This window comes from Oryza sativa, chromosome 8, assembly GCF_034140825.1.
Source record: "Oryza sativa Japonica Group chromosome 8, ASM3414082v1".
In the NCBI taxonomy this organism is placed as follows: Eukaryota; Viridiplantae; Streptophyta; class Magnoliopsida; order Poales; family Poaceae; genus Oryza; species Oryza sativa.
Genome location: NC_089042.1, coordinates 10,865,798 through 10,877,605, shown reverse-complemented (window position 1 = coordinate 10,877,605; position 11,808 = coordinate 10,865,798). Strand labels below are relative to the sequence as shown.

General features: G+C 42.7%; 2 protein-coding genes across 2 annotated transcripts; one reads left to right on the top strand and one right to left on the bottom strand.

Moving 5' to 3' along the window:
• Positions 1-488: 488 nt before the first annotated feature.
• Positions 489-2,320, bottom strand: LOC9272211 (uncharacterized protein At4g14342). The gene is made up of 3 exons (XM_015793031.3): positions 2,239-2,320; positions 770-855; positions 489-690 (listed from the first exon to the last, which is right to left on the bottom strand). The coding sequence occupies exons 1-3, from the start codon at positions 2,242-2,244 to the stop codon at positions 489-491; spliced, it is 294 nt and encodes a 97-aa protein (XP_015648517.2). The 5' UTR covers positions 2,245-2,320.
• A 4,675-nt stretch (positions 2,321-6,995) lies between these two features.
• On the top strand, positions 6,996-9,936 carry LOC4345160 (stromal cell-derived factor 2-like protein). Its single transcript, XM_015793029.3, has 6 exons — positions 6,996-7,425; positions 7,618-7,758; positions 8,777-8,917; positions 9,248-9,297; positions 9,400-9,529; positions 9,641-9,936. The coding sequence occupies exons 1-6, from the start codon at positions 7,318-7,320 to the stop codon at positions 9,722-9,724; spliced, it is 654 nt and encodes a 217-aa protein (XP_015648515.1). The 5' UTR covers positions 6,996-7,317; the 3' UTR covers positions 9,725-9,936.
• Positions 9,937-11,808: the final 1,872 nt, after the last annotated feature.

Below are 11,808 nucleotides of genomic sequence, written 5' to 3'. Positions count from 1 at the left end.
CATTTGTACATGCACAGATCCTACAAACCCAAGAAGACCATGTCTCTTGACCGGTCATTGCACCAAAAATCTATCGAACCAACAGGGGGGGCGGATCCAGGAACAAAAAATTGGGGGGGCTCAATTACGCAGTTTCTTCAACCTCCAGCCATCTAGGGACATTTAGTTTATCATTCATGGTGAAAAAATCGAAGGGGGTGCTCCGGGGGTATCCATGGGTCTTGTGAGTGTAGAGGGGACTCAAGTCCCCCCTGCACCCACGTTGGATCCGCCCCCGCGCCCCCGGAACCAGTAACATGAGACTAACACAGTTCAGTGATTATGCCAACTTTGGTCATGCACTTGTGAGATTGTCTGCACACGTAGTTGGACTCATAATGCTATGCTCCATTTTGATGAGCTACCCATATGGACAGATGCACTACATATTCAATATAATGACTTTATTTCACTGTTTTCCTATTTTGGGAGCAGTCATACATTAATAATTATAGAACAGATAGGTTTGACATAATTTTAACTATTACTAAGTATATGTGGTTGTAAGAAGCAGCCTTTAAACATACCTGCATAAAATTGTAACGCTCTCTTCCAATTGATTCGTTCTCAGCAATGGCAAAATATGCCAGCACCGGATAGTGCCCAATATAGGATGCATAGCTATCTCTTTGGATGTTTAGAGCCCATTCACTGCAATAAAAGAAATTGTTAATAATAGTTACTACATTCCCAACTAGATATTCTTTATTTTAGAAAAAAGATAACTTACAAACGGTTCAAGTCAGCATGCCCGGTGCCCACATATTTCGCTTGAAGATGCTCAAGTTGAGAATTTATGTTGAACCTGTCGCTAGCCTTTTAAAAAGGTGATTTATCATATCAACATCACGGTCAAAATATAAAAGGATATTGTCAAAGTACATTGAAAAACTACAACATAGTTAAGCTGAAGAGAACTTAATGCAAAAACAAACAAACCCTAGTTACATTCAATAGAAATCTCCGAAATGAGTAAATGAAGGGAATATGAATATCATGGTATCTGATCCGAACTATGAGCTCTAAGACTATGATATGACAGGACCTAATCAACATCTCAAGGGTAGTGAACAATGCCAAAATGAAAAGATAAATACCAATCTTGAATATATCTAGAAATTTTTATTACTTGGCACTTGGTAGAGGTTTTTACTTCAAGTGAACTACTATGTCAAATAGTTACAGTGAAAATAAAAAAGTAGTATTAATCGATCAAAGAACAGACTGTACAAAACAAAGTCTCTTCTCACAAAGAAGACTGACAGATCCAGCTGTTCCTATCACAAGTATTGATTTCATGTTAACATCAGTTTTCCCAGAAGAAGAAAACCTTTTATATTCCATTTCAAATTATCCTAAGAGGAATGTAGTAAATAAAATGAACCATATATAAAAAGTTTTGCTCTTATGAAAGGAGGGTAATTTAGAGAATAGAAGATCCTTTCATTGAGGAGGAATATCAAGACACTAATACGCACTAATGGCAATACATTTATACAAAACCAGCAATACCAAAAAATAAATTTTATAGGTTTAGGACGACTAGCGTCATGGAGAACAAGCCCAACGTATATAATGCCATGTAGCAGGGTCCACACACCCCTGTAAATTGATTAAAAAAACAGAGGCTATAATTATTATCGAACAACTCAATGTAGAAGCAGAGGTAGGGCCATTTTGGTTTGATACCAAAATGTGCCCCTCTGAACTGTAATATATGTATGTCATTAGGACAAAAATTGTTAGGCAAAGATAGCTGACTTGCTGGTCCAAAGCGCCATATATTAATGACTAGAGGTAGTAACTATGCATGTTTGGATTAGAGCCAAATTATTGAGTATGTCCAAGCTCAATTTGGTGATCATCCAAAACTTTTGTTTAAGCTACATGAATTTGGCACCTAATTGCAAACCAGACATATCAACAGCTCTACCCTACCAAATAATTAGCAGTGCCAGAACTTGCCTAGATTTTGGCACTAATGAAGAATTGACAGTGTAGAGAACAAAAAAATGGCCCATAGATAATTGATGATTCAAGGTCAAAAGAAAACATCTCTTCAAACATGAATCTAAGTGTTCCAGCGTTAAATACATCATATTCCAAACATATAGCATCAGCCAGGCGCCCAGGCACCAACAAAGAATAAAAGAAAAATAAAACAAAGTAATATGGTGAACTCAGCCAGGGACTACTAACCTGCATGATGGCTGATGGGTTTGGTATTGATCCTGGACTGGATGGTTGAGATCCTGAGAGTCAAAATTTAGCTAGAATTGAGACAAACAAGCATGAATTGGGACATATCCCCAGTAAACCGCTGCTACAAATCAATTTGTATAGGCCACAATCCACATCCAAACAAAATACCAAAAGCAGGAAATTGATACAGATATGCAAATAAGAAAAGCAAAAGTCAAGAGGCAGAAAATGCAAAACAACAAAACTATTGCAAATAGTTCACACACAAGATATAGTAAACAACAAACTTTTCAGGTTTTCTATGGTGGTACCAATCATTAACTACTCCTGATAAAACTGTTTCTATCTGGAAATCGGGATACCAATGCCAGTCAATTAATCATACACTTTATTGATATAGTGCCCCTGTTGCAATCATAACGCTGGTAGTGCTTCTAAAAGCACTAAAAGATAACCGTTCAATGGTTGAATCACACTGGGCATAACATAGACTGGAAAGATACAGTGGGCTAAAGACTTCACGTTCACATATTCTAGACCACCTAGTAAGGAATTGTCATTTATTAAATTTTGCAGTGAAAAATACAGCCCACTAACACCATATTCGACCTAAAGAGAAACCAAAAGTTATAAAAATATATATAACATATCATGCCACTCTCTAGGAGTCTAGGTTAATTTATCAAAGAAAGGGAAACTAGCCTTATTCACACTACTTCATATCAGTTCGCCTATTATCCGCATGACTGCGAATGCCCCCTTCTCCCTGCATCTAGAGTTTAAACCTGCTACCCATGACCAAAACAGCATAGGAGACAATCCAAGATGATGCAACTTGGTGACAACTTATCAGTGATTGCCGTTTCTTTAGGCTGAGGAGGATACAAATAAACCATAACTTCCCATCTCGCTTATCAAACACATAATTTGTTTGGTGTACATTCGAAAGGGAATGGATTAGCGCAAGCTTAACTAATGCTGCATCACTGGTTTCATTTCTATCTATTAGATAGATAGATTGATTCCAGAGTATTTGACATCTCTCTACCTACGGATCAAGCCAATTAGGAAACCCACACCACACACCAGGTCATGACTGCAAATTTTTTTTCTCGGGTCCAATTTTGTACTACAATTTATTACTACGTAGAATAGCAACTAATCGACCTAACAATCATTCGTTCCGAGGGAATAGTACTACAAATTCTTGGAAAAGGGAGGAGACGGGGATAAAATTTAGGGTTTAGCAGGGGGAGTACCTGTCTTCAAAGTGGAGGGGACAGGAATCGAGCACCGATGCGGTCGTGCGCTGCGGCCCTCCACTCGCCGCCGCCGCCGCCGACCGGTTCACCGTAACTCCGTGCGCCGAGGTTCTTCGGAGGATGCTACGCGTCGGACGTCCGATATTTTGTAAATATCGGACGCCCGACCCTGCCTGCCGCGCGCCTACATATGTATGTATACCTGTGTTCTATTATTTCTACTCTAGTTGATTAGCATGTGTAAGAAGCCTATATGCTTGTGCATGCATGACTGACTGTTGTTTCTACTCTAATTGATTAGCACGTGTAAGAAGCCTATATGCTTGGGCATGCATGACTGCATAGTTGCAGTACTTGTCTCAACCTACTTTTTATTTCTTTAAATTAAGTTTTCTTTTAATTAATTATCCGATTTATGATTTGATTTCACCGTTAAACTCCTTGCAATTAAATCTTTACAACAAGATCTCAGACGGTTATATTTTGATGAGAAAAAATAAACGTTGTTTCACCACTTGTAAAAAATTGTTTCACCACTTGGTCAAATGTTCCAACTCAGTCTATAAAGTATTTTAGACAAATGCAATATTTAAGAAATACTAAATGCAACACTGATAATGAATGTATGAAACATTGAGTCTCCATGAGTGAGACATAAAAATCTTGGTCAAATGTTCCAACTTAGTCTATAAAAATGTTTCTGAGAAATGCAACATTTAAAAATACTACCTGCAACACCAGTAATCACTGTATGATACATTGAGTCTCAATGAGTGAGAAAAAAAAACTTGGTCAAATGTTCTAACTCAGTCTATAAAATATTTCAGAGAAATGCAACGTTTAAGAAATACTAATTGTAACACCAATAATCACTGTATGAAACATTGAGTCTCAATGAGTGAGACATAAAAATCCAAAAAAAAAACGAATGACATAAAAACTCATATGAAAGATATAATATATTACAGATATGAAATATTATTAAAATATTTTCATGTAATGTATAAAACATTAAGTTGTTACTTCTGAAACACTATAAAATACAAATTGGAACATTAAAAAAACAATATGTGCAACATTTACAGATGTATTAGTGAAACATAGCATACTAGTACTAGTTGACACATTTAAAAAAATAAAAAATATTTTTCATCGGAATATAGCCATGTGTGATCTTGTTGTAAAGATTTAATTGCAATAAGTTTAATGGTGTAATCGGATTGTAAATTGGAGAAGTAATTTAAGAAAAAAAGATTATTTAAATATAAAAATGTATATGTGTATCAGTGCATGATTTGGTAAAGTGCTCTACAAAGAGCAAGGGAGTAGTAAAGTGCTTTGCATGGAGGCAAGGCAGTGGATAGAAGCATGCACGTGATGAGATAATGTTACGTCCGATATTTCGCTGGAGCGTCGGACGGCCGACGCGAAGCATTTTCCAGGTTCTTCGCGTGCGTGGGGAAGGGGAGTCCGTGCGCCGCCGCCTCGGCTCTCCTGCGGTTTCGCCGGTGAGGAGTCTGGGTCCAAGTCCAACTGGGCCGTCCTACTCTCTCAGCTCACACATGGGCTACCATGTAGTTTATTGGCGGGGATAAGTTTACTGTAAATCGCATCGTGAGCCGTCGTACCAACGCGCTCCCAAATAAAATTTCCACGGTGTCACGTAGAATATTTGGACACTGGACACATGCATAAAATGCATATAAAGTATTAAATATAGATAAAAAAACCAATTAGACAGTTCAAAAGAAAATTGCGAGACGAATCTTTTAAGCCTAATTGCGTCAAGATTTAACACTGTGGTGCTATAGTAAACATTTGCTAAATACGGATTAATTAGGTTTAATAAATTCATCTCGTAGTTTTCTTATGGAATTTGTAATTTGTTTTGTTATTAGACTACGTTTAATACTTCAAATATGTGTCCGTATATCCGATGTGATATGCAGGGGCATAATTTTTTGCCAACTAAACAGGTCCTTAGGAAAGTTTTACGCTCGATTTCAGGTGACGTGATGTTTTGACTTATGGTCAACCTGCCTGAGTCAATGTGAGACTCAAGTAGACCCCACGTGTCAATGGTCCTGTCTTTCTAGTCTTGTCTCTCTTCCCATCTCTCTAGGATGGTGAGCGGCGAGGTGAGGAGAAGGATGGCGGGTGGCAGTCCACGAAAGAGCCAGTCAGGAGGCTGTGGCATCAAGCTCGAGTGGGCGGTGACGCCATTGTCTCTGTCGCAATCGAGGTGGCGGGAGAGAGAAGGTGAGGCAATGGTGGTGGCTGGTGGTGCGGACCAGCCGATGGACTGGAAAAGCAGAAAACCGGGAAATCAGGATGAGATGACAAAGCCCATACTGCTTTGTTTCACCTACTGTCGCACGTTCCTACACTATGCTCCCCATGCTTGTGGGGGTGTTGTTGCAGCCACCATCATCCGAGTCGACTTGCTCATGTCCCAACATAGGCCATTTCATCTAGACGCTCCGGGATGTCACTACTTAGGGTGTGTTGCCTTGGGCCCATCGCTGGAGCTCCTCCTGCTGCTCGCACGGCTGCACGGCCTTGACGTCCTCCTCATTCCCTCTGCCGTGTTCTTAACCGACATCGATGTCTCGATAACCTTCGTCGTCTTCCCCGACCTCCCACTACTCTTCCTCATCACCAAAGTTGTAGAAGGCACCATATCGCCATCATCGTCCCGTGAAGCTCCACCACCCACGTCACAGGCGCCACCCCTCTTCTTGTCAGGCGTTGCCTTGTAAGCTAGAGAGAGATGGGGAAGAGACTAAAGAGCGAAGAGAGGAGGAAAGAAAACTGGGCCACTAACATAAAAGGCCCACATTAGCCCCTCCTTAACTCGGTTGACCATAGTTAACTCACGACATCAGTTAAAACCGGACAAAATACTACCTTATGATATCGGATACTCTGGTATTAGTTACTACTTACTACAAATTGAAAGACGCGTCATGTCTGCTGTTACCGTTAAGAATGGGATTCAAACCCAACATTAAGATGAGAGACAACAATGAACTTATTACTTAACTGGTGCGCATACTTCACAATACAAGTAGGCCCAAGCTCTGAAACCACAAGCCCAGAACGACATTGGCCCATTGCGTATCTTGACCGGCGGAGTCATCGTCAGCGGTCAGCTCCTCGGATCCAACTCAAACGCCCACACAAAGCCGTTGCCACGATGATTCCCGGGAGACCAATCAAAGCTCTCCACGTCACCACCGCCGCCACGCTCTCGCCTCCCATTCGTCCTCCTCCCCCTCCCGTGACGTGGCCGCGACAACCGCCGACCCGCCTCTCCCCCCACGCGCCTCACCCAGCCTTACCCCATCACACTGACAGGTGGCCCCCGCTACGAGCACCACCCCTCCCGGTCCCACATGTCATTGAGTAAACGCGGCCGCAACCTTCGGTCGCGGTTTGCATTCGTCTCGCTGCCCACCTACTTTTCAAACGCGGATGCCCCCAATACGAAACGAACCCACTCGCGAGCTCCCGGCGGCGAAGCAGTGGTGGTGTAGTGTCGAGGCCTCGAGGCGAACCTTCTAGAAGTTTCCGGGCGGGCGCGCTGCCCTCCAACGAGGCCGCCGCGGTGGCGCCGCCCGCGACGCAGCCGTCGCAGGGACTGTCCCGCCGCAGCAGGGCCGGCCCCGGGGAGCGGCAGCAGCCGGGGGAGGCGGCCAGCCTCGCCGTGGCCCTCGCGCGGGAGCGGATCAGGCGCAGCGGCGAGGCGGAGGGGGAGGAGGAGGGGCCCGTGCCGTTCTGGCAGAGGACTTGGTTCCTCGCGCTGCTGCTGGCGATGGCCGCCGCGTCGTTCGCGATCGCGCTGCTGCTCTACCTCGGCCTCGACCTCCCCGAGGCGTCGCCGGCGCAGTCCTACGCCGCCGACCCGGACAACGTCGTCGAGGTTGGTGTTTCGACTTCCTCTGTGCCTGTGAGTGGTTTAAGATAAGTTGATGGTCGGATTGGACTGGTGACCTGAGCAGACGCGCGTTTGGGGAGTTGGGTGCAATGCAATCGAGCTTGATTAATTTCGTCATCATCGTCTTGCTTGGTGGATTTGGTCAATAATACGATTGTTTTACTGATTCATGGTTAGATTACCTACGGATCGGCGATCAAATTGATGCATGAGAGGACCAAATTTCGGTTGCATTCCCACGATGTGCCCTATGGATCTGGAAGCGGTCAGCAATCGGTCACCAGTTTCCCCAACGTGGACGACTCCAATAGCTACTGGGTATGCATTCCTTTATTCTTTGAGTTGAATACAAGTTGATCGTACCAAGTTGATGCTCTCAATTGCTAATATAGGATTCTTAAATTTATTGCTCCCTGCCATAGTGCCATTTGGGACCGATCAACTAATGTTGTTGAGTTAGTTGGGCTGAATGTTTTGATTGTCTATTTGTTTAGTTCAACTCTGTAGTCTCTACATGTTTTTGCTTAATTTCAATGCTCAAATTATTTTAAAATTTAAGAACAACAAGATATTCTTGTGGATTTGCATTATTACAATATGACATCATAGAAAGTACCAAAGTATGTTAAAATGGTTGGCTTGATTACTTGTTCTTTTATTTGTTTTCTGTTCATTTATGATTTATTCATTCAAGTCACTCACTTCCATTCGTCTACTTGGCTATTGGTGGCTGCTGATTTCCTCATTGGGCTACTGAAATCTTTGCAGCGCTTCCTCTTTTTTTTTTTTTTGAAACAGTGGTTATTGTAACACTCAGCATACAGACAAACACATTTGACCTTATATTAAACAGATGACTTTGACGATGTCAGAGTAAAATATGTCATGATTCACTTTGGTCTATTATTACTGAGTGCTAAGGTGTTCATTTTTCCTTTTGTTTTCTTATGATAGCAGAGTTCAGATCAATTCAGAAAATGATGGGTTTGTTTGTTTCATCAAACTGCATTAAAAGAATGAGAAACCAAATATTGCAATGCCAAGGTCTACTTAAGTTTAACATATACATGTAAGATCATTGTGCCTTACCACTTAGGATGGAAGTCTGCACCTTAGAAATACGACCAGGGAATTGTACTACTCAGGAGATTTGTGCATCTGAAATTCTAGCATAGTATTTGGGAAGGGGAAATTGATGTATGTGAAGTGTTACATCTGCCATTTTAGTTCTGTCAGTTCATATTGGATTATGCTGTAGTAGTTTGTTACTTATGATTAGAAACTCTTGAAGCTTTTTCTTAACAAGGTACTTTGCGAATATTTCTTGATAATGCAGATAGTGAGACCGCAACCAGATACTTCAGCAAAACAAGGTGATCCCATAACACATGGGACAGTTGTAAGGCTCCAACATATGAGGACTCGAAAGTGGCTACACAGCCACATGCATGCTTCTCCCATTACGGGAAATTTAGAGGTGGGGAAAGATGCAACATTTTCTATTTTACTATTTTGACAAGGATTTGTTTTATTTGTCAGTATAATTCTACAACATCAGCATTGCATGAAACATATATAATTTGCAAAAATAGTGCTTATTGGACTAAAGAAAGTGAATGCTGCTGTTTATCATGAAACTTTAGAGAGTGTGATTTTAGTTTGCCTGATAATAGATCTGGAGAGTGTTTGGAATAGGTTGTGGACTTCATTGCATATTTTGCTTTTTGTCTTCTCATTTTCTCTGCTTACATTGTGCAATATAAGTATTGGAACCTGAAAATTGAAATAAGTTTCCATCTAATCTCAGGTTAGTTGCTTTGGCGGTGAAAATGAATCAGACACTGGAGACTACTGGAGGTAATAAGTGCTATGTGTGAGACTTCTTATTGAATATTGTGAGCTGGTCTGAAATGCATTTCCCTAATCAAAGCTCATCGCCTTATACCATTCCTATGTCAGGCTCGAGATTGAGGGCAGTGGGAAGTCTTGGCGGCAAAACCAGAAAATCCGGTTGCGCCATGTTGATACTGGTGGTTATCTGCATAGCCATGATAGGAAGTACACCCGCATTGCTGGTGGACAGCAAGAGGTGAGTCCGTACGGCATGGTTGTATGTTCCATTTGATCCGTTGTCATCCAAAGATATGATCTCCAAACAACAGAACTTTTTATATTGGTTAACATTATTTTGTCCCTGCAGGTATGTGGTGTTGGCGACAAACGTCCTGACAATGTCTGGCTTGCAGCTGAAGGAGTCTACCTCCCGGTGAACCAGCAAAAATAGCTGTATTGCAGGGCAGCAGGGATGAGAGGTGACATGATGAACCCATTAGTATGGTGCTTGTACGATTCAAAAGTATTAAAACGTTGTAACCATTAGAATACCAGTTCAGTTCATTTTGAGCTATTAGAGCAACTTTTGTTGTGTAAGAATGGTTTAGCTGAAGATTGCCACTTATTCCCGGTCTCCCGGTGTACAAAGAAGGATTATCTCTCTGGCTCGCTCTTATTGTTTTCGGAATTCTGATTGGTTTAATAGTGTATAAAACAACCTGGGACATGTCTAAAAGTTTGGCCTAATTAATCTAAGTACTAAAAATGGATGCGCTGCAATGGCTATAGAAATTTATCGGTAGCAGCAAACACAGAAAGTCAGAAAGTTAGGGCACTTTTGAGCATAGAAAATAAAACATAGGAATAAGAAAAAGCTTTGGAACGCATGAATGGAAAAACATATGAAGGGAAAAGTGAAGTATTTGGATATGAATATAAGTGTGAAATAGAGGATTATAAAGCATAGAAAATGTAGAAACATAGAAATGATATGTTTGGTAGAGCCCCAACTCCTAAATTTAACTTTATGAGTTAGGCTCGGAGTAAAGTTGTGGAGCTGCCTTGTCTAAATCTAGCTTTACATCTGTAGTTCATTTTGTGAGAGCGATCTACCCAACTCCGCACCTATTTTAGATGGAACTGAAACTATTGGCTGAGCTCCAGCTCCAAAAGAGGTAGAACTAGAGTTGTAGCTGTGTCAAATAGGTCCTTAGCGTGTGTCAAGGGCCATGAGGCCAATGTTCCCGTTTACATGTATATGTATTGGGAAAGGGATAGAGAGGAATTGAGCTGCGTCAAAAAAGAAAATAAGAATCCCCAACCTGTTCTCTTCATGATATTAGAGACCAGCATGTCATAGGGGCGATGAGAATGATGACTCCCACCTGCTGGCAGCAATGGCTGTGTGAAGGTCTAGCAGCGAAGTAGCAGGGTTTACCTCGGTTCCTTCCGCTGCGTGTGTGCGCCCTGCGTTCCTCTGGAGGTAGGCGCAGCTGTGGTGTAAGCTAAGGTGCCACCGCCCACCAGTGTAGGAAGAGAAGGTGGAGGAAGTGAAGTAGAGCTGCTTGTTGCTGGCGGTGTCTGAGGAGAAGTTGGCCCCGTTTGGTAGGGCTCTAAACTCTAACTTCTAGCTCCAAACTCCTACTCCAGTGGAAGCTAGCTCTTGTTGAAGTTGGAGACTCGTTGAAAATTGAAAAAAAAAAAAGAATCCCCAGACGCCAGACGCCGCCGGCCGCATGTCGTCCCATGCGTGCCGCCCGTCGCCGGCCGCGCGCAGTAGGCGCGCCGTCCCGCGCGTGCCGCCCATCGTCGTCTCGGCCATGCGCCGTCCACACGTCGTCCCGTTACCACAGCCCGTGCTTGCTGACGCCGATGCCGCCGTCGCTGCCGCCGCCCGGCCGCCCACGCGCCACCTCCCGACCCAGCCCTACTGACCTTGGGTGCCTACCACCGCCCGCCGCCACTACCGCGCCCCGCCGCCACCGCCACAGCCCATAGCTAGGTCAGGGGGACTCAGGAGGAAGATGGGGAGAGGAGACAGAACGGGAGGAGAGGTGTGAAGGGGTAGTTCAGTGGTATTTTTTTTAAATACACTAAAAAATTAAAGGGTAGTAGATTTTTTTGGGTGGAGTGGAGCTGTAGAGCAGCAAAAACCCAGCTCCACCCCTGTAATACAATTTTGTGGAGCAACTCTACCAACTTTGCTTCAAAAAATATACAATCTGTACTGTTTGGCATAGCTCCAGCTATAGGTAAGTTGGAGTTGGGAGCTAGAGTTGTGCCAAACGGGCCCGTTTGTAGATGGATTGAATCATTTGTTCGAAATTTGAATAAAAATTTCAATTTTTACAGTGTGTGTTGGTATTATTTTGGGAATACACAGGGAGTGCATCTTTGTATTAAGGAGCAAAAGTTATTTAGAAGGGTAACCCAAGAAAATAAAAGAAGACTGGGATAGGATACAAGAAAGACCAAAGATCAAAAGCCTATTCTCTATAACTGAATTTGCGACCCCGTTCCAACTATAGGAACAAC

Bases quoted from the DNA above. Each gene is read 5' to 3' on its own strand.
- LOC4345160 (XM_015793029.3), top strand. From the start codon at position 7,318: ATGGCCGCCGCGTCGTTCGCGATCGCGCTGCTGCTCTACCTCGGCCTC. The intron at 8,918-9,247 runs GTGGGGAAAGAT...ATCTAATCTCAG, and splicing joins CCATTACGGGAAATTTAGAG to GTTAGTTGCTTTGGCGGTGA. The intron at 9,530-9,640 runs GTGAGTCCGTAC...TTGTCCCTGCAG, and splicing joins TTGCTGGTGGACAGCAAGAG to GTATGTGGTGTTGGCGACAA.
- LOC9272211 (XM_015793031.3), bottom strand. The intron at 691-769 runs GTAAGTTATCTT...CTTTTATTGCAG, and splicing joins CATGCTGACTTGAACCGTTT to TGAATGGGCTCTAAACATCC.